General features: G+C 24.5%; 1 protein-coding gene across 1 annotated transcript in view; it reads left to right on the top strand.

Annotated features, from left to right (window-relative positions):
- LOC113555723 (junctional adhesion molecule A-like) overlaps window positions 1–25,703 on the top strand; it is an 83,474-nt gene that overhangs the window by 18,878 nt on the left and 38,893 nt on the right. The window contains 1 exon segment of the mRNA XM_026960244.1: window positions 18,856–19,067. Within this exon segment, the coding sequence (XP_026816045.1) occupies window positions 18,856–19,067 (212 nt within the window).

The raw sequence follows: 25,703 nt of genomic DNA, 5'->3' as shown, positions 1-25,703 counted from the left end.
TCAATATGAAAATAAAAACGACGCATATCTAATAGAGATGAACACGTTACTGGGAATGGAATGGGGATCAAAGTTTTATTGACCCCACCCCAAAATCCAAATAACATCTACCGTTCACTACCCGGCTAAGTATATTAATTATGCATTTTCACGTAACACCCGGAATTAGTTACGGAAACACATAAAATGATAAGTAAACATTGATGTCAAAATAGCGTGATGTATTTTGAGAGATTGCGTTATATGACTTACGCTGGCATTTTGGAGCAACGCATTTTGGCCGTACACACTCCCCCCACCACACACCATATAGTATTATAATGTTATTTAGCAGCACGTTACACGAGTTTAATAACATAGCAGTACAATTTTATAAAAATAATACTAATAAGATAAAATAACAAGCATAATATTCTAAATGTTACGGCGAGGGGTTTCATCATATATAATAATAACGATGTGTTTTTATTATCTTTAACATGGTTATTATTTATGCCATGTTTATTCTTTGGTTCTGAGGTAAAAGGTTAGGAGGTTACTATTATACCTTGTCGCCGGGCACTAACCGAATTAGCTGCAGAATAACAGTATTTTAATCACTGTAGCGTATCATCGCCCCCGTGGTGCATTTTATTTCCATTGCTAATACACTATTGAACTTTAAAAGGATCATTAAACGTGGTTCACTGATGGTAATTATCCCCTTGGATTCGTTTAAACAAATGTTGTGTGGCAAGGTCCCCGGCGGTGGCGTTATTTATTGTAATCGAACTTGGCAACGACCTACGGCCGGCAGGCGCGTCAGTGAACAAGCGCCGATCGACTTTGAAACAAACAAACAAATAAAAAAAAAAAAAAAAAAATAGTACTACCAATAATATAATACTCTCCTAACCTATTCTCTTTATGGTTGAATTCGATTATAAAAAAACCACACTAAACTTTCGATTATTTCGAATTTTCGAACCCCTACCAATTGTAAAAACAGTATGAGTCGTTGTACGATTATTGCGATGATGTTCGTACGATTTAATTATTATTCCTCGTAGTGACGGCAAAACGAGTGCGACGGATGTTGTATTATAATATTAACATCATACAAGGTGTTCTACGAAAATTAAATAATTAATGTAGCGGACCGAAGCAGCAACCCCACGGCCACTTTAGATTAGCACAAATACTCGGGGGACATATTTTGTATAGATATTAATATCATAACAGACTGTGGACGAGTTGTTACAAAAGGTACGATATAATTTTATTATTATTAAAACTGTGACAGTAAAAATATACTTATTTTTTAAACGTTTATACCTCTTGAGATTATTTTAACATATATAATATATAATATGTATATGATATTATCCATTCGAATACAATTAATTATTGCTGTAATCGAATGAAAAAAAACGAAATAAATCCAAACTCCTTTCACTTCAGCATAAATTGCACTTGATAATAATTTTTAATTTAAAATAATGCATTTGGCTTTTTTTATCATTATAATATAAATAAATAATATTATCAAATGATATTAATATTATTTATACATAGCTATTGGATATGTACGTGTCTGTTTAATTTTATTGAAGCAGGAACTTATTATAATGATTTTTTTTAAGGTTTAATTTTGTATTAATTCGATACGAGCTATTTAACAAATTATATTGCATAAAGTATAACTGATTTATTTAAACCAATATTCATTATGTGATCTGATTTATGTAAACTGATTTATGCCTAAAATTACTTTTGGAACTTAGGCTTACTGCATAAAGACGCTTATCAGCTATTCACTGTTTGTGTTTGCACAATTTCGTGTTGGTAATTTATTTGCGTCAAACAAAATAATACTTGTCAACTTGTGGTTCTATAAACTTTGTAATGGACATCCCAAACTATTAAAATATTTGTTGGTGAGTGTTCTATTTTTTTTTTTTTTTTGTTACATATTTGTATTTAAGATCCCGTCCAAAATCGTAATTTGAAAAATTAATCTATAATTATATTTTTTTATAAGTTGCATAATCATACAACAGTTGATCTGTATTTTATATCGTTAGTAACAGTGCCTTTAGGCTTAGAGTGTGAAGTTACCCAAGCGTTAGTAAAACTTTAAACAAAAATGATTTATTAGTTGTTATATTATTTCCTTTTTATTTGGTTTTTAACCTAAAAGTATGAATTCTCGCATATATCTATATAGTTTATCTTAGTAATTATTTAATATATCCTTACGATTATGTATTTCTTCAACTGCAACCAAAAAAGCTTTGATAAAATACCAACTAATTTTTTTTGTTACTATTTTACTGACATGAAGGTCATTTCGTAGTTAAAATTATTATAATGGTATTATAAATTATTGCCATTATTGATATTAAATAAATAGTTCCTAAATACTTTAATATAATGTTTTATGATATAATTAATATAATATGAGGTGTATAATTATTAACGCTTAAATGTAAATTTTTAGAATTTCAATTACAGCCAAGTACTTTCATGTGATAAGACACAATATTATACTTCATGGCAGTATGATTTTAACGAATTTTATCACGATCAGTCAAATAATGGAACCGGAAAATCATGAGTGAATCGAGAGTATTTAGCCCGATTATCTTGTATCTGTCCATACGATAAAATATGGTGTAAAAACACAAACGATTACATCTGAATCCGACTTTTATCGGTCGTGTGTATCTTCCTAGCCATAATATACCACAGCCACAGCTACTCGTTTTGGACAATTATTATTATTAAACTTTCCGATCTCAAGCACCGTAAACCTTTTTTGTCAACACTGTCACTGTCAATGCGGTTTATTCGCAAGGCAGCGGTGGAATGTGGGACACGATTTTCGATTTCGAGTATGGGTAATACCACTTCAACGGCGCTTTATCCATTGCACCACCAATACAATATTATAAACCAATAATACGACAGACAAGTATTATTATTATTATTATTATTATTATTGGCTTTTGGAGGACCTGTGCGAATGTAATATAATAATGATAATAATAATAATAATAATAAAATAATATAACCCGTATGAATTTAAACCAATCCAACGTGGCGTCATAAATGTCAAACGGCCATTGTCCGACCGTCATACTATTATTAGTTATTACTGTATAGGCTTGATATCAAAAGCGTTTTTAATCATTTCACATCATGTTTGAAATCGTTCTGGACACATCAGCAAATCCCTCAGATTTTGGGACGTATTTCATTCCGTAGCGCGCTCGGAACGGCACGACGTCACTGAATCGTGTTTATGCCCGGACAAATTGCTATTGTATACCTATACGGACGTATGATTATATAGCCGATCTCAGATGCATTTTTAATATTTCCAAAATATTCATTTGATAAAAAAAAAAAAAAAACAGTTGTACGGTAGATTATAATCATATCCGTTACATCGATCATAATTTAATATCACCGTCGCCATGAGTTTGTTGTACAGTTTTTCATATTGAAAACTTTTTTGGTTGTAAAACTACTTGGTAATTTTTAAACAAATACAAATATTGCCTATAATCAATCATTAAATCTCATTAAACTGTAATTACTTTATTGGTTTGAATTAAAAATGATAATATACCCAACAGCTGCTCTATAGTTAATGAGTGCTAAGATGAAATTAATACCTATAAGGATCATTATTGACAGATAAAGTTATTTAATTTATACAGTAATCACGGAAAACAATAAGTGTCATGATAAAAAATACTGTCAGTTGAAATAAATACGCATAACCACAGCAATTATTGTCTTTTGAATAATTAATTTATTCTACTAATTATTATTATGCGATATAATTACCTACTTACTTATTAATAATTATATTTTTTTTTATCATGTCATTAAACAGCGTATTGCTAATGTAATTCACCTACACCAATAAGTAAAATATAAATACAATTATTGGAAAATTCAATTTTATCAAAACATTTTTAATATTAATGGGAGAACTAAATTATAATTTGTATAGTATTACTAAACAATAATTTATGAAACTTATTATTAAGAGAAAAACATAATATAAAATATGTACACTGGTGATTAATTTCATAAAAATATGGAAATCTATCTTAGAAAATAATATTTTGTATTGATCATTGAATGTCAAATATTCAGCTTGAAACGCAACAAAATGTTATAATTTATTGAACATGAGTTAATTAATGATAATAAAAGTTAGATGATAATCGATAGTAGCTATCCACAACAAAACATTAATGTAAGATACACCAATTATTAGTGACGTAATAATAAGTTATAACAATGTATGAGTATATAATAATTAAATAATAATAATATATATATTATTCAGAGTAAACACTGAAAAGAATATTTTTTACAGCGTTATTCTATAATAATAAAAAATATAAAATTGGACGAATACGTCAATTTTATTTGATGAACGAGTGTTTTGTTTTATAATACAAATGGAAATTATATTTCGAAAAAAAATATATTACTCTAGTAAAATATTAAGACCCTTCGTATCAAATGGCAAACATACCCCCAGGGATAGCGTGTTTTGCCAAGTGGAAACCATAATATGAGACTGAGATTCTCACGGTCTTGGAGAATCTGCAAAAAAAAAATAGAATAAGTGATGCCCGTAATCAAGAAAAAACCAAAGCGCTAAGACCGTCGGCTATATTTACTGGCTTGGGAGATAATAAATAAGAACATCGGAGAACAAGGGAATTGAATACCGGAAAGAAACCCTGAAATACTGATATTGAACTCTCCTCGATGTTTTGATAGTAAGATTTTGAGATATCAAAAAACTATATAAATTAAAATATACAGGGGAACTTGCTGCTGTTATTAAAAGTTCAAACAGTTGAATTAATTTGAAAACAAAAATACTTTGTTCCATTTAATTATTTAGTTACTTAATATTACTTTTTATAACATAAATGTTACTTTTTAATAATACTACTATTAAAATGGAAGCAGTAAAATATAATTGATATTGCAATTTACGGTGAGTTAAAATTTATAATATTTCAGAAGTTAATTTTCTCTGCATTAATGATATTTATGAAAAGAGAAATGCTCATTTTTAAATAACTATTATCAATTAAAAAAAAAAAAAAAAAAAAAAAAAAAAAACTGTGAATTAGGTGATCGCTGTGGATGTATAGATAGTATAGATATACCTTGTTAATGAGTATATGTTACTGTGATAGATGTGTTTAACTTGAATAACAGAATATAATCTTTTTTTTTATGTATATAATTTTCGATTATTTGAAAAAATGATACCATTCTTAATTTAAACATCCCAAACAACTAACTAAATACAATTCGCTACCAGAAATCTCCTACAAATTTTATAATCATTACAGTAATCGTATTCAGACACAAAAATGAATAAAAAAAAACATACATCAGGGGAAAATAAATAATTCTTCAGTTCATTCAAATTCGAATTTCAGTACAAAAATTTAATTCATACAAATTTTTTTTTTAAAAACAATAAAAAACATCGTATTTTATTGTTTTTACGAGTTTTTAAATTCATAAGCTAATATTGTTGTGTATTGTGTATAGAAGATTGATTTTTAATAGAAAATATTTATTTTTTTTTTATCAAAAAAAAAAAAAAAAAAATGCTACAGTAGTAGGTTGATTATTTTTATTTCTTATTAGTAACTTTTTTACAATTATACAATTTATTTTGTAAAATGTAATGATATTTTATTAATATATTTGAGAACTAAACTTAAAGATTTTTTAATTCTTATAAACATATTAAAACCTTATTTTAAACGTTTATATACCTCATAAAGAATCAATTTATTTTAATTAAAAAATTAATATGTAATAATAAATATGTGACTATTCATCAGTTATAAATTAATTGTTTCTACCATCTATTAAAATAATATATACTTATTATTTTATGTTCAAGATTTTAAATATAAATATTTTCGTTTAATTTATTTCACGAGTTTCATTATTTTTTGTATTTATTATTTTTTTTTTCCAAGGGTCATAATTTACGATTTATATTTATGTAGTTAATTAAGTTAAATAGTTTTTTTTTCAACAAGACGTTATAAGTATAAATGTATTCAATATTAGTAACCAAGAAAAACTATAGGAAATCAAATTAAGATAACTTCATAGTTTTCAGATAATAATTCAATATGTCTACCTTTAATGTTATATACCATAAGGCAATTTTTAATTAGTCTAGTTCTTGAAAATAGTTAAAATTTATTTTTATTTTTACATTATGATAACAAAAATAAACCTTAAAGTATATTAAACAAAATACGTAAACTTTTTTTTCAAGTTTAATGGATTAGATATATGAGCATATAATATGATTACACTGTTGGTTCGCAGTATTTTAGTGTTTAAGCGGAATGAAACCATTTGTCCCATTGAAAAATTCAAGTGAATGAAAAACACAAGTGTTATGACAGTTTGAAGAGTATTTTTTGTATTATATATTTTATATAATGTGTATTGATATTGTATTAAAATGTCTATTTTTGTACAATTTATTGTTGAAACTAAAGCCAGCAAAAGTAAAAATATTATGCTCGTATAAAAATATATTTTATATACATTTATTTTTATTAAAAAATGTAACAAAAGCACATAGTTCTAATAACAGATTTAAAATACTTATTGTTGACTTCAGCTAGAAATATATGAATTCGAAGCAATACAATCCATAACTATAATTAAATTATTGTTCATGTTATTAATTTTTAGTGTTATAAATTGACGTAGTCATTAAAGGAAAAATACATTTAACCTCATGTAAACCTATAAGAATTTATCTTGGTTATAATGTTTTTTTTTTTATGAACTCTAAATAATTAAAAGCTCATAAATATATTTTTTGTAAAAAAAAATCTAATCGAAGATTATTTTTATATTTTTATTTTTATAATATTAATTAGGCATATATTGTGTATTATGAATTATTTTATATTATTGAAAATGATTTATATTGTAAGAATTAAATAGAATATAAAAAAAAACCGTTTGAAAATATTAAAATGGTTTTTAAAAACGGAATAACTATTTACTCAATATATTTAAGAATAATATGAAAATAAAATTTTAATGGATAATTAAAAACAAAAATACATATCGTATAATAATTTTCTATAATGGACAATATTATTAATGTGTATTTTAAATAAAGCAATTAAAAACAAACACAACAAAATAAATAGTATACATTATGTAACATTACTAACACATTAAGAATAAAATATGATTCTTTAATTTGAAATATCAATTCAACCAGTGCCAAGTAAAATTATAATGATCGTTAAAAATATGCATAATCAACTACAAAAATTAATTTGATATTGTTATAAATTTTCCAAGCAACTTTACGATTATTTAAAATGACTTGAACATTAATTTAACATTACATTAAAAAAAAAAAGCAAAAAAAAAACAATAATTTCGTATGACAGGTTTAATTAAATGCAATAGAATCTAATGTAAATTTCCTAGTTTTCTATCAATTATGATAATTTTAAATTTTAAATTAATAAAACTCGGAAATCCGAAAATATTTAATAAACGACTACTTTTTTCAACAACAAAAAATTTCTGGTGATGACTTAAAATAATATTTATGTGATATATTATTACATTAAATAATACAATTTAAGTTTTTACATCTATTAATTTTTAAATGTGTTACAAAATACATTTTAATCGAACTTAATAATTTAATTTCAAATGCGATTTGATATACCTAATTATTATAGTTTAAAGTTTAGTCAAGTGGAATATAGTGGCGCAGCGCACAGAGGTATCTCGTAAAATATTGGTCCACTTCTCTATATTAATTTAAATTTGAAATTCTTGTAAGTAATAATTTATGACGTCTTATACTCGATCAAAAGTCGATTTGTATTTATACAAATTATAAATGGATAACTTTGCATATATATAGTGATATAAATGCAAATCTTAAAACTCAAATATTTCATTTAATATTAAGTTCAAAATTATTTTACAATACATAATATTACTGACTTAAAACATTATACAAACACACATTGGAGAAAACTGTAATTAATACATTTCAAAAAGTTTTTATATAAATGTAGTTTTCACAGTCCGAGTTTAACAAAGTGTTGAATAAGTTTATAAAACTAAGCGTTCAAAATGCAATACAAATAGAGATAAGAAGGTAAATTATAATATAATTTTAAATTTTGAAAATATTAATGGTAGTATTCAAATACTGTGGCATGAGTGGTAAGACATGATATACACGAATGCCAAATTTTTATTCTTTCTCTTTTTCGCAAATTTATGGAAAATATTTATTTATGTAATCTAGATTACTATCTTCATATATTATGTAACTCAACATTCATAAGTGAATACCCATATCTTTAAACATTTTGGTGGTGGGCCGTGTTTTGATATTATTCGATACGGGTATAAAATATTGCAACTATAGATGGACAATTTCCTAAAACCACTACAATGTAATATATTCAGAAAAAATGGCAGTCTATTCTTATCAGAAAATTTAGTCTTTATATGTTGTTATTGATAAAATTCGAACAACAAATATTATAAGATGCAATTTTTGGTAACTGATCATTCATAATATAATAATACGGATATTATCATCATGTATCACAACCACAGATATCTTTGATAAGTATATAATATACTAGTTTATTTTTCTTACGATGATAATATGTCGATTACCTAATTATTCTTATAAAATTGTATTTATAATTAATGTCAGCAAAAAAATTCAGGTATATTATATGATACAATAGATTGATTATATTTTATATTATCTACGTTATAAACTTAACATTTTTAATTTTGTGTCACATCAAAATATTTTATATTATGTACATTTCTTATCCAATAGTTTTCATAACCTAAAAAATATAATATTTTAAAATGTCAATTGTTCCATTGCATTAATAAAGTATAAAGTAAGTACACAATATTCTCAATGGAGTATCATAAGTATCATAATTTGTGTTTGATCGTTTGTGCCCATAATAAATATATTTCTTAACTAATAAATATATCTCAACTATTACATTAGTATTATATTGTATAATGCAAAGGCTGAAAGCACTATGATACATTTAATGTTTTAAGTAGCTATATAGAAAGTGTACACTTCACTAGTTCACTACATTCAATTTTAAAAGTTTTATATGTATGTGTTACTACACTCATTTTTATATGAAAAATATAATATTTATTGCTTACAAAATTAACGACTATAATTCTAATAAAATATATTGAAATACTAATGAAAAAATATTAAGCTGATAAATTATATTTTATAGTGAAAAATTCCTATCTAAATTAATAATGCAGTTTTAATTTAAATTAATTATATACATATAAATTTGTCTTGTTATACCATTAACCTTATATTAAACAATGATATTGCCCAGAAAACAATAATACAGTTCTCATAAATGCTTTACTAGGGTCAAATATCATATCTTAAAAAGGCTCTACCATTATAACAAATGTACCTATATTAAATTTCATAAATTTAATACAATTTAAATAATAATTTAGTAAAAAGCAGAATAAGATTGCTTAGATATTTATTTTGTCTTTAAGACCATTTTACATACCAATTAACAAAGAAAAACAAAATTACTAAAAATACAATGAACAAATACACTTCAATGAAAATATACCATGATGCCAAAATTGCATAAACTATCACCAATATATATATATATATATATATATATATATATAAAAAAAAGCGGTGAATGGCAAACATAATGAAAAGTTAAATATTTGGAGTCAATCCAAGAGAATACTAAATCTAACAAAATCTGTTTAAAAATATTTACGATGCACTATCGGTTATTGCTTTTTTTTCTTTAATATATTTTTCTTGTCCTTAAACCATTTATAGAATTACACATTAATATTTATAGATGTTTAGAAATCTCACGATATTTAGATCGTATAGTTTATGTGAATGCAAAGTAATTTAATATTAATAAAATTAAACATAAATTATGATATGGACAATTATATCTAATACGGCGAATGAAATGGTCCGTAATGAAGTATATGTAAAACGTTAACATTGACATTGGATATACCTATTCATTATGTATTTATTAATTCTTAACGCACTTTATAAATTAATATGTGTTAAAGAAAACATTTCTAATCTACGCCACAGATTCCATTGGCCACCATCACAATATTGCATTATATACAATAATATTCAGTATACAGGCGTGTATCAAACAAAAGGCATATGCCAATAGCAGCATTTATTGTTAATTTAATATTATATTGCTCCTGGAACAAGATTTGTAGTTGCATGAGTTGTGATCCATAGAACAGTGTTAAATTGGTTTCTATAAAAGCAAAATGATGATGAAATTTTAATGAAGTTCTAAGAGCAAGAGAACGGGATGGCGAAACGAGCACAGATATGTTTTCCAATCCAATTTCACCATAGTAATGATTAATTTGTCCGTCTACAAATCGTTTTTCCATTTCTGCCCCCTCTTAATGGACATTACCTCTTCAAATTTTCATTTTCGCTCTCGTCTCACCTTTTTACAGGATGTTATATGATGGTTTCCCTAGAAATAGCGAGATCTACAGCGGAAGTACGGAAAATTGTTCGTAGCAAAGCGAATGGACTATAATTAATAATCATATTACTTTTTAAACGTATGACGACAATATTTCAACATTTTATTATTAACACGATTATTCAATAATGATTGCTTCGTGAAAAAAAAAATACATTTAACCTATACGATGCAGTGATATTAAAAATAAATTAATATATTGAAATGACATACTGATTCTAACAAATTTATTTTCTACAAATTGTAGTTTGTAGTAGTTGTTGTGTTTAGATTCCTTGGTGATGGGTCCAAAATATATACTAGACTCTATACATGTGTATTAATCGGTCTGTATAATATTGCAGTATTATAATATATGAACAAGTATAACTCAGTACTAAGAATTATTTTGAGTTATTAATTAACGTCATTTTTGATAGTTTGAGGACGACAGATTTCTTGGAATATCGGTAAAGTGTGTGGTAATTCACGCGCAATGCATATTATAATGCACGTCAGAATTGTCAACGCCGGGGAAAAACGTTTTGACGACGACGAGTTCAATGGTACGGGAGATGAAATTATTAATACAAACGAGGAACGGAAAAAGCGAGATCATCCGACTCTAGCGAGTCTGTGAATGATGGTTTGATGACATCGATAGACCACGACTACGTTTGGAGAGATCCAAACCAATAGCACACCCGCTTCGTCCTTGCAAATGTTATAATATAAACACCTATATTATACAATATTAGTACCGTCCACCCACCTCAATTCTATATTTTATGCAAATAGGAATAGCGTCACAACAGTGAATTTTCGAGGATGTTAATATCAGTTACAATGTTCAGGCACTGCGATCTAATAACATAGTAAGCGTGTATGACTAGTATGACGATTGATTAGACGTTTGTCTATTTATAAATGGTCATAATAAATGAACAGGTACCTATCCATATTAAAGTGTAATTTAGCGCACACGTATGAATAATACAACAATATACGATCGTGTGTCGTATAATATAATTACGGTTAAATGTCATCGGACGTCTACTGTAATCATGTGCCGACCGCGGTATGGGCAGATCCGACATGCGTGGTAACCGCAACCTTAATGCGGTGCTCGCGAACCCTCGTCAAATCTTGGAGTAGGGGAGTCGCGCGTCAGAGGTTTTGAGGTTGAGCGTGTGGGTGTGTTAGGATTAATGTGTTTAGCGAGTAAACGCATGGATGACGGTTGTTACAGTAATAACACAGTCGTGTGGCGATACGAAGAGTTTTTTCGTTGTCTGCCGACGATTTCCTACAAACTTATTCCCCCCCCCTTAAAAAAATACCCGTGCAACACAACTTTCACCAATCGTTACTGATGAATATGTACTCACATTATGATATGTTACCTAATGTATAATTGTATTTTTTTTTCGTGTATTTCCACGCGTAGTACGATAATATTAGTCGTGTTGGACGGTATGTGTGTGTGTGTTTGTTATGTTATTATCACACATCTGAAGACGCGATGGCGTCACGTGCATGTAGTCACTTACGTGTAAACGTTTTAAAAGTGTCCTTCGTGAGGATGCTGTGTTGAAAAACTATTATATCAATAATATTGGACCAACTGCTGTTCTGCTGAGGCATGGAGAGACCGTCTTTCCTGTAACGGACGGCTCGCCAAAGCGAATTTGATGTTTTTTCGCCTCCTCACTAGTGATTTATGCGGACGGACGCACACAAATATAATATGACGTGATATATGATCATCGAAAATACGGATATAATGTTATCGTTATCGCAACCGGAGAAATCATTCTCGTTTTGTTCGGTTTTTCGTTTCCCAGTCAACGATTACAACGAACACTGTGAATCATAATAATAATATATTATATACGACAAAAGTAGTTCGTCAAAACTAGTACGACACTCGTATCTGCCATTGTAGTTAGATAGTCAATAACAAAATTCACATAGGCTTTAAAATAATAATAGTATCCTTGACGCTTTCAAAGAAATCTCACGGATTTTAAAATTATTTTAGTATAACCGAGAAGTATATATATTAGAAAAAAAAATAGTAAATATGTAAATAATATAATAAAAATGTGAAATTAAAACTAATACAATAATATTAAAATATATCTCACCAACTTAAAAAAAATAATAATGAACAGTTAATTATAGTACATAATTTATTGTTTATAATTAAAGTATCTAACATACATTTGCCAAATGTACATTATTAAACTACTTAAAACTAAATTCATATTATCAAAGATATCAACGATTTTTTAATGGCACCTAAATATCAAACATAATACATGATATAATTTATTATACATTTATTCAAGATAATTATATTTGTACTTAACAATTTAATCAACCTTGATTAGTGACAGTTATAATAATTATTATCAACACTATTGAATTGAGTTAAAATTAATTTTACTATAGCGATAAAAGGTTGAGAAGCACTGTTGTTTAAAGTATACAAATGTAAAACTGAAAATATTGAGATTTTACAATCATAGAAACTTGCTGTGGTTTAAACGTGAAATTAAAATTAATTGGGACACCATCCTTCAAATAAAAAAAAAAAACACGTCAACATTTTATAATTAAATACCTAAATATTGGTAATAGAAGTGGTGAATACACTGCTACTTTGAAACATTTAATTAAAACATTAATTTATATTTCAGTTTATCTTAAGTTATATTAAATACATCACAGTTGTGATGTGTTAAGTTATTAACAAATAAACTTAAATTAATTAATCAGTCATATTTTTATGATAAGACAAGTATACATCACAGTTCTTACAATATTGATAACGAATGGTAAATTCTTCTACCATTAGAAGTAAAATAATTCTTTTTTTGAAATCATTAGAAAAATAAAAGTTATTACAAAAAAATATCAAATTTTGACAAAATCTTATTATTGTATGTGTTCATTATAAAAATTGTGAACATTTAAATTTTTTTTTTTTTAGTTATTAGGGTTTGAATTTAAATTTTCAAAAAAGTTTGTTAAAATCGTTAGTTATTTTATAGGCATGTAGACTTCTACATCGTCTTCTCAGCCATTTTTAATCGTACACAATAATTTATCATTCAATTTAAATTTCACATTCTAATTATAGTCACCTATTCAATGATGAGATGCACTTGACATGTACTACACAAAAGAACGGTTAAGCTTACTTGTCCCCTTTATATAACTTATAAATCTTAACAAGATTGCAAAATTGCAATTTTAATATGAATTGTGCTCCAAGATTGTAATAATTCAACTTCAAAAGAAATATAATTAAGCACAGGTGAAGAAAAAATATTTTTTCATATTGGGGTAGACAGATCTCTTTTAGATTATTAAAAATCATTTTTGAATTATTTTATTTTCTCGTAATTAAAATTAATAATATCATTCATTATTTCCTATAGTAGAATTTTAATATTGATTAAATTATCTCCAAATTATCATTCCATAAAATTATGTTTATGATAAAATGTGCTTTAGTTTTGTAGTCAAATCAAAAAAAATATATCACATCTTACAACATAGTTTATTGTGAATCGATTAAAATAGTACTATGGTTAGTTTATGGCTATAAACTATATGGTATTATCAATACTTAGTTTTTATGATAAAGATAAATCAATAAAGTGAAATCGAATCTACTTTTATTACGAAATTCAAAAAGCAAATAGGTGGAACTTTCTTTTAACTAACTTATGAGTGCTTTTGGAATACTAACCTTGTATTAAATAATTTATAATATCTCATTTGTATTCTGAAATTCTGGTAAAAATTTTTTTATAGCCGTATTCCATGTACTTTAGAAAATAATTAGTTATATTTCGTTTTTAGACCCACATGTAGCGTATTTTATAACCTACTAACCAATTATACCAGATAAACGAATAGTTACTCGCATAACATAGATACAGAATCAATAATCAAAAAGGCGTACCATGGGATTAAAATGAAATAAAAATAAACTTTAATCATATGAACGATAAAAAAATCTTAAGCCTCCATTCAGATGGAAAACATTTATCCGTTGCGTGAGAAAAGAAATTAAAAGGAATATTAAAGTTAGTGGACTAAAAAAAAAAAAAAAACCATAGTAAAAATATATAAAACAAAAAGAATTCACCAGTCATTGCTCGAAAAAATGCGAATGCTGTACCGTAGCCCTTAGCTTATTGTTTTTTTTTTTAATTACTGCCAATTAGTCGTTTCACCATAGTACTGGCACGTGGTGTGTTAAGCTTTGTAATTATTATGATGATGGAAGCGTTCCATAGAGGAAAATAATGTGACCCCGCGAAAGAGATTTTTTGTTTTTTTGATTAATTCAACAGAGTATTAAGCAAAATAAATTATATTAACAATTAAATATTTGTTATTTATTAAGTAAAATTCTCTTATTATAATGATATTCTATATATATAGTTACCTATTTTATTACTTTATCGCGATCAACTGATCGAATTTTTTAAAAATGTATGTGGGTTGTCTTAATTACTTCAATTTCGAATAATGTTTCCTTTTGTTTTAGTGATTATTATTTTTAGTCTTATAATTAAAAACTAGAACTCGTAGGTATAAACGATTAAAAAGGAAAGTATAAATTGGGATATATTATTTAAAAAAAATATACACTTTAAGTCATGTAATGTAAACATAACAAAAATATGTCTCTGTTAATGACATTAATATACATTTTTGGGAAATATGGTACAAAAAAATTACTAATAGTAATTAATTTATCAATTTTATAGTGCTGATTTAATATCTAACCAGTTACAGTAAGGTATTTATTATACCATACAAGGACATACTATATTATTCGATTATTAATTTTTTGTATTTTATAATATTGACCTTATATACAAATATATATGTGTATATAATACCTATATAATGTATACATTTATTAAAAAAAAAAATTCATTATCTTATACGTTTTGTAATATTAACTTTTCTGTTGTAATTTACAATATTTCAGATACGAAACTTACCATGCATAGAACACTTTAATAACTATGATATAACCAAATATTCCTTGTATCTTATAATTTTATAATTAAGAGAAAAACTTGAAGGTAGTCAATACAAAAATATTAAAGAATAAATTACATACCTCCTTTATTATAAGTACATAATACATTATAAATACATTATATATAAAGAAATATGTATGTATTAGTTTCAAAAATTAAAAGTAGAATTAGGAATATTATAAAATATGTATAAAGATATATTTATTATTAAAACAATTTCGCTATTATTCTTTGCAAGCTTAATGCCTACACGGTTGCCATTTCAGTGAAATTCATTCTGGTGACGATTACAGTGATTCATAAAAAGAAATATCACATATTATTACATTAAAGTTATAGCAAGTTTAGAGTGACATGACTGCAATATTTCCTGCCAACCTGCTATAAATAACTTGAAAAGAGCTGCTTGTATGTTAAACTATTTTCGTAGATTTATGGGCAAGCAATATATTATGTATTTTTATTTTTTATTATACTGCAGCTAAATCACTTTATTTCTATGTGTATACTATGTATTATTTAAGGTACATTTAAAATTTAATAGTTTATAATTTTGCTAAACTCTCATATAATTTAAACGAAACTCAGTAACTATATTATTTATTACGATAAACATATTATATGAATCCAATCAATGAATATTTATATAACGTGAGTATTAGTTATTAGTTTTATCCAATTAAAAAAACCAAAAAAAAATAAAAATAAACCATTTGCGACGGTTTAGTGATTGGAAATATAAAGCAGACATGGGTGATCAATTAAATCACATAATTTAACTTTAACACTATTTATAACAACAATTCGATTGATTTACTGTATACGTTTTTCACAATGATTTACATATACATATATATATATATATGATATTGTATACTTCTATGACTAAGATAAACAATGTTTACAGGTTATATTTATTAAACTAAACTTCGAACATTATCGTAACTAATAATTATGTATAATAATAAAATTATTGATTAACGTGTAAACATTATATTTAAACAATAATTTATAATAAACATCTTATTATTAAAAAACTATTTGAGCTCTTTAGTATAAATTATTAAAGTAATATATAAAAGTCCAACGTTTTAATAACAACGTCAGGAATTGTAACTAAAACTAATATAAGAATACGAAAAATCGCGCTTGATATCATTTTTTAAAACATACTCGTACATGAATAACTTGAAATGAGGAAAAATGCAAACACGGTGGCACAATTTATTTAAAATGACACTAGAATTTTATACTATATAGACTATAAGAGTTATTTTTCACCATTATATATATATATTATGATACTTTATTCAGAGATCAACATCCAATTTGATATATTTTCAATTAATTAGACAGTTTTTTTCGTCATCTTATTGTTTTAGAAAAACTATTGTAGATGAACAATAAAATAATATTAACCTATCAATAAAAATTGACATAATATAATAAGTTCTATATGTATGCTTCTCGATGGCATTATTATGAATAGTATTGTAGCTGTTTTATAAAAATGTGTAATATTATATGTTACACGTACTATACAAGTGATCAGTCTGATAGTACGTCACAATATAAATACTGTATGAACTTTTATTTATGACAAAAAAAACTGCTGTAATTTCCATGTTCAAATGTATAATAAGGATAATATAAAGTAATCTTGGAATTCTATATGCTGATTTAATAAACATTGAACAGAATTATACCTATGTTTTTCAACAATCATCGTCGATATCAATCGCATTGTTTTTATAATAATATAACATAAATTTAAATTAATTATACATAAAACACAATACAATGTTTGAAGCGTCTTTTTTTAACCTAGGTGTATGATAAATATTACGTTTGAGGTTATTTGCTAAGTTCCAAAATTCCAGTGAAATAGTAATTTATAAAATTTCTTTAGTTTTATACAAACAGTATTTTGAAATTTTTATATTTGTTTTTCGTTATTATAAATCACTATCTGGAAAACTGTTATTTCCTTCCACTTATTTTAATTTCGTAAAGTATCTCTTCAAAATTTAAATGCCATTACTTAGACATTTTTTTCTATAGGTTTATAGCTAGTACTTATACAATTCATAATTGTATGTCAATTAATATATATATGATGGTACTATGTTACAAAGAAACTCAATGATCTATTAATCGACTATTACATTTCTAACTCAAATAAAAATTAAATCCCGGGAAAATGGATCGATTGAGCCTACGCGTCATTTCGTAATGAAGTAGGTTTTTTTGTTGTTTTTTTTTTCTATCTCCATTCAAACTGAGCTGAAAATGTCCTCAATAATGAGAATGCTTTTGACGTTGTCTGATTGAATTCCATTTAAACAGAGAAGGTATGATGAGACAATTGACGATGGATGCTTGAAATTCAATTACTTCGTTTATGATTTATAAATCAGAATAAAAACAATAAAAATTAAAGAATATTCTTGTGTTTACAACATAATTGTTATATGTTGTTATACAATATATTTGAATTTTGATTTTTTTTTTTTAATGTAAAAACATAACGTTTATGGAAATAAAAAGTTGCATCCTAATTTGGTATAAACGATGTATTATAATTTAAAATATATTATTGATTGTTATTACATTGATTATTCATTATTCGTTTAGTTCGAATATTTAATGACCATGAATAATATCCGCGCATTTGTTTTTATAAGTCTTATTTAAAGTAAAATATTTAATAGGTTATAAACTTATTTACATACATAAAAAATTATGGATTGAAGTTATTGTGTAAGATCATATCAAATTATTAAACACGATTAATTAAGTCCATTATTACTATGATATTATGCTAAGCAAAATTATTTACTTTTTCAATTCAAATCTAATAATTATGATTTAATTTGATATGAAACGTTGTCATTTATTAATTTGTTACGACGGGCAAAAAAGTAATAATGATGATTTTAAAGATATATCACTAGATTAAAATGTTATTGAAGTATATAACCATTATAAACGTACATTTTAGCGTACTTTATTGTAATATTTATCAAAACAAAAAAAAAATAATAAGAAGAAGAAATAATAGTTTTATATTATAATTAAGATTATATCAATTTAAATATATTAAGATATTTTTAAATATAATACATCTAAATATGAATAAAAATAATATTGTTTTTTTTTTTTGTATGTAGAAAAGCGAGAAATATCAAGTCCAAAAGGTAAAAGTGGACAACCAGGAGGATCTGGTAACTCAGAATGGCAACAGTTATGGTATTCAAGCGTCGATGAATTTCAAAAGCTCACAGAGCCACTTTTGGACAATACCACTGAAACTAACCTTACCGTGCCATTAGGTAGCACCGCTTACCTTCATTGTCGTGTTAGAAATTTAGGCGAGCGAACGGTAAGAATAATTTTATTTTAAAAAATGCATGTACATAAGCTTACTTAACATTCAATAAATCATTATGATGTATACTGTATTTATTGGATAACTAGGGTGGACAGCACTCATAGCACATACTGTCTGTAAATTATCGTCGTATCAAATACTTAGATTGTTAATTAATATAATGATTTTCGTAATTCCACGGTAATTGCTATCATATTGACATATGATATTTATCAAATTGTATAACTAACAATATTTACCAAGAGTTGTGTATTTTGTGAAAGATAATTTTTACAATTACATCGAAAAAAACACGGACCTTGACGACACAAGTGATTGTCTTACTTATCTCTTATTTATACATATTCATTATGATATTAATCACACATTTAATTCATAAGTATTAATGGAAAGTATTAAGTAAGTAAGCATTAATTTAGAAAAAATACAACTATTTGGAAATTATAACATACATTAATGAAAGTAGTTTTTATTATTCGCTGAAAATACCATTTTATTAACTATACATCTATTATAGGTACTAGATGTGTTGAGAATTTACGCTGTGTGTTTTCGTTAAATTTAAAAATAAATTAAATTTACGTGTTTTTTTTTTAAGAATTATTTATTTATTTTATTTTAAGGGAAATCCCCTCACGTAAATACGTTCTACAATAAGGCCAGGGGATCTTAATCACCCATTGTAATAAAGGTCTAGTTGTTCCAATGACCATTGTACTAACCCAACAATAATACAATTAAATATTTTACTTGTGCTGTAACTTGAATAGTAATGTAGAAAGTGACATTTGAGAATGTGTGTTTATCAACTTTTATGTGATAGTCATATTAATATTACTCTATTATATTTTATTATTTTGGTTGAACATTTATTTTATTGTGTTAGAAAACACAGCGTTTTGATATTTAATGGTTCCAAGAATACACTTATGCTGGTGTTGAAGATGTTCGTTAGCACATAAATAAATATCCCATTATACTGAGTATGAATAAATAATCAAAAAAAAAATTAAAGATACAATAACAATAATTTAGTCGAACGAACGTAAACTTTAAATAAATGATAATTAATACAATTATTGAATGATTGTTCAATATAAAATAATTATTTGAAAGTATATTCAATCGCTAATATATTATAACATTAACAGTCTTCTCCCACCCCAATCAAATTAACCACTGACGTCAATCTACTCAACTATATAAATACCTACCCGACATATTATCATCTATAGTATTTTAGTAAATTTATTATTATCAGTCGTGCATCATTATATTTCTACGTTATATGTAACTAAATATTGTTAATATCACAAAAATAAGTTAAAATGTATTAATTAATCCAACTGAATGATTGCTAATATATAACAACTGAGTATACTCTATAACAGGTATACCTAAAATAATGAATATATATTAATTGACACAATTTGTAAATATTATATTTGAGCACATATGGTATATTTCTGAAAGTGGCTACAATGTACAATAATACAAAATAATTTAATAATAAATTTACCTAATTAAACAGCTTAAGTGCTGTTCAATTTGGAAGGTAACAACAAGTACACTAAACTTATAACCACGTTGTTCGTGGCGTAATTATATTGCTTCTACTAGGTAGTCAAAAATGACAAATTAATTATTTAATTTAAGAATAAAATCACCTTATAATAACTGATACGAAATAATATGTTTATTAACGATTAAAAATGTATTAATTCAAATAAAATTAATAGCCATTAATGACGATAACAAATTATCACGTCATAGTTTTTCACATTAAATACTGACAGTTATAATTTAACTGTGGCCAATAAAATAACTATTATGACAATATGATACTGAATAATAGTATGAATTTATTCAGCAGACAAACTTTAATTATACATTATTTTGTATTATGTATTTAGACAATTGATGGAATATACACTTTATTAAGTTATATGAGTAGGTACAGAATATTTTTAATACATTATATTTGTAACTAGATATGATTATTCGTTTGTTTAAAAATGTACGATAAAAAGTTTCAATAGTAAAATTTCTTTTAAACTAAAACTGTATAGATTAAGACGGTACTTTGAAATTGGCTATGATTCGAATTTTCCAATAGTTAAAAAAAATTTAATTAAGAACTACAAATTACTGCAAAATTCTCGTAGTGACGTTTAGTATGTTTCTATAATATGATATTATATTATACAATAAACCAACAATTCTAAAAACACCGATTTCAAATAGAAAATAAATTACTATGTACTTTGCTATGTCATTTTATTATTTTATTGATAACAATTGAAGTTTTTAATATTTAAATATGTGTTTTAAGACACATATTTATTTTTAAAGTCATAAACAGTGTTCGTGAATAGTTTCTACATAAGAGATTTTAGTTAATCAATATATTTATTTGACATCTAGAGCATTTAAGAAATATTATTGGTACATTAGTGAAACAGTGTTTATTATAAGGAAATTGAAAGTAAGTATATAATAGGAAAATAAAATAGTTGAATACATTAAATGATTTCAAGTAAAATATCTAGGTTGCAAAAATACTAAAATAAATGATTGAGTTTTATTAAAATAAAATAATAAATAATTATTAAACGGAGGCATATTACATTTTAAATTATAACCGGAAATATGATTTGATTTCTCACTAGAGATCATTTTATCATGATTTGTTTGATTACGGTCAACGAATAATTTTATCATTAAAATTCAATTAAATTGTTTTAGTCATTTTAGAGCAATTTAAATTATAAAGAAATGAAAATTATTCTACAAAAATGTGATTTATGTCAATTGTATGTAAAGCTGTGTCATTACGTCAAAACACGTTCATTTGATGTTTTAAAATAAACGTAAATTTCTTTATATATAACAATAAGATATATGAAAATAAAATAAATACAATAATAGTCCATTGAATTTTATTATTTACATTGCATAAAAGTAGATTTTTGAAAAATATATATTGACCGACTCAAATAAAAAATTGATAGGAAATAATATTATTCAGTAATTCATATTAAAATAAGATTGTAGTAGAAACTGTTTAAAATATAAAATATAAAAATAAATAACACTTAAATTGTCTGCATCGTGTATAATGGCTGATCTACATAAATTAAATAAGTTAATGAAATAATTATTGAATTTGGTAAGATTTTCAAAATAATACTTCTTTAACATTTTTGTATTAATTTTTATCGAAAGAATACGTTAACATTTTTCTTATACATAGTATTTTATTTTGTCTAAAAAGCTGCTGTTTTATAAGAATTCATAATGTTTGATTTTATAATTTTATTTTATGTGATCTTTAAAATGTATTAAACTTATATAGTTGAGTGACGAATGCTATCAAATAATTGATTTATTTAATAAATATAATTAATATATAAATTAATTTATAATAATGTATTTATATTTGCAAAAATTTAATGACAAAAATAAAATATATTTGAAATTCAAAATGTTCTACCTCAATGAGATAACTACAAAGAATACTTATACATAAAAATATTATCAAGAAATAATTCATAATAATATGCATCAATCACTCCAAGGAAAATTCAAAGTAGCTAAACTTATGTACACATTTTCTGCTTGAGCTTGTCAAGTGCGATTTGTGTGCAGAGAAACATAAAACATACTATTATGATAAAATACGAAATAACTATTCTCTTACAGTTAAATTCGAATCAAAAATATGAAATCAATAAAATACATTTTGTTTCAGTGAATTTCTAAATCAATTTATCAATCTTCCTCAAATCGTTGTGAAAAAAATATCGAGAACATTGATTCTCTAAAATAATAAGAAAATTAATCAACTGATCATATATTGCTGTTTAATAAACTGTTTATTAAATAGTTTATTAGATTATATTTTTTAATCATAAATTCTATGTTGATTTATATTGAGTATTTAAAAAATCCATTAAATTATTTAACTTAATACTTTATCGATAATTTAATAAGAATAATTAGTAATATCCAATAAGTAATAAAAACAGTTACATAATTTTAATTCAAATCGTATTTACAAAAAATTATACAACATCTTACTTTCCGCGGCATCTAAAAAGTCTATACATCAAAATTTAAAATATCCATCTATGTGTATAAAAATTAAATCCATTAGAGTGAATAATCAATGTATGTTATACGATTATATCTTTTTATAAATAGTGATTCAAATAAAAATGTTTTACAGTCAACAAGTATTATTTGTGTTACAATCAAAATAATAAATACATTTTAATTCTATTGAAAATAACCAGTCTAATAATATTATACCTGAATAAGTGTATTGGTAATAAATATTCATAACTTTGACTTAATAAATAAGATTATTTTATGTTTAGATAACATTTTAACTTTTTGTATGTCACGCAAATTACTTTATCTATTATCAAGTTTAAATTATTAAATTATAAAAAAACACGAGTGTAAATTTACCCTTTTAAACAAGAGTATTAAGATATCTTGAAGGTTTAAATGATGCCACTCCTTAATGAAATGCAAATCTAATCTTATAAATATATTTACACCTCAGCTAAGTGTCTTAGCACTTCAGCATTTTATAGTAGTTTACCGGACGATAATAAACATTGTCAAAATAATTTTTAATTAATCTATTAAAATATAGATGTATAATGATTATATTTAGTATTTGAAAAATACAGTTTAACATGTATAATACACAATTTATTATCTTTCGATCATAATTTAAAGTTTTTGTATACATTTACTAAAAAGTTATTATAGATTTAATAATTTTGACTCTGACAGGTGTCTTCAATCAATATTAATGATGAATTTCAAATTTCAAACACATGACATGAATTATTAGTTTTATTAAATCTTTGTTTTAGATCCTTAGTCACTCGTATGAGAGACAATAGTATAAATAGTTTTGACTAATTTGAACAATTTTTAATTATAAATTACACATTAGTGATAACATTTAGTATAAAATAATATTATATTTTGATTAACAAAATTCTAAATCTATGTTCTTATTTTAAATAATAAAATACATATATTTTTATTAAGATTATATTATTTTTTTATATTTTAATCCAAAACTAATGATTTAAAAAATAAAATTACAGTGATTAACTATATGATGTGTACTAAGTTTATTAAATATTTATTATTCAAAATTCAAGTAATTTTAAGTAGTTTCAAAAAATAAAATAATTTCAAAAATTACTTTTAGTGTGAGTAAAATAAAAACAGGACTCTGCAAATATCTGCGTGTTTAATTTCATGAAGTACGATAATTTTATGTACCTATAATATTATTTTCATAATGGCAGACTATAAAGTATTTATTAAATTTTATAGTTCGTGATAAATGATAATATTATAATATTATAGGATTATAAAATTATGATATGAACTCTGTTTTTTAACAATTTAATTTGTACTAAAAAGATGATTTATTTAAATAAATATATTAAATCTAATTTGATATTATTTAATATTTTTTTATTTTTTTTTACAAGTAGTTTTACTTATACTAGTATATAATTATACTGTAGTATTTGTTATAAATAGAGCATGCTGGATTTAATGGATAGAAAATTATAAAAATATGCAAAAATGTAGTTTTATTATTACTCTTGTCTATCAAACATATATATTTATAAGAATTTTACCACTGATTCCATTTTTAAAAATTAAAAATTAAATTAAAAGACAATTAATAATTTAAAGTTCATAAAAACATAAACATATATTATATTCGTAGATGAAATCGTTAATACTCTGCAGGCTGGAGCTTACACAAAATATTATTATAGCATGATTAATAATATATGCTAATACTGGTAGGTATAGTTTTAACATTTATTAGCATTGATACATAAAATTATTATCAGAATTTTAATACAATTATAGTGTATGTAAATTCAATTTACGAATATTTAAAACTTAACACATTTTAGTTTAAAACAATATTAATCGTTTCATTTTTTAAATCGCAACAATTATGCTATAATTAAATTAATTACGTTAGAAAGTGACAAAATTACATAGGTAATGTTTTTTAAAAAATCATTTATTATTAAAGTAAAAAAAAAAATAAAAGATAAATGATTATTGAAAAATATTAATAAAAATGTATATTTAGGCAGGTATATATACTGTAATTAAAAGACAAATTATATTGGATAATATTAATAATTTAAATATGTATTATCAAACATCGGTGTATGAAATTTAAATATTTATTACCTATGTATTGATTATGTGGATAAGCTATTAAACTTGATCTCAGTGTATACTAAATAAAAACAATTACAATAATGTATGGTGAAACGGTTATTCATATAAGTTATAGTTTTGTAAGACTGTAAGATACTTGGAACGTTAATTGCATTGTTAATGCTTACTCTCGGTGTAAAATGACCATAACAAGAGTATAACCATTTATTGAAGTGTGCGTTTTCAACCAACTATAATTTACAATAACTATTCTATAATAATATTTATTTTTATATAAATGTATTTCAATCGTTATATTGTACTTTAATTGTATTGATATGCAATAATAGTGTGTAGGTATGGTTGTAGGATTAATAGTATTGCTATAATATGACTACTGTA

Source organism: Rhopalosiphum maidis, chromosome 1, assembly GCF_003676215.2.
Source record: "Rhopalosiphum maidis isolate BTI-1 chromosome 1, ASM367621v3, whole genome shotgun sequence".
NCBI classification, from domain to species: domain Eukaryota; kingdom Metazoa; phylum Arthropoda; class Insecta; order Hemiptera; family Aphididae; genus Rhopalosiphum; species Rhopalosiphum maidis.
The sequence above is the reverse complement of the archived record's forward strand: the minus strand, read 5'-3'. Positions and strand labels throughout refer to the sequence as shown.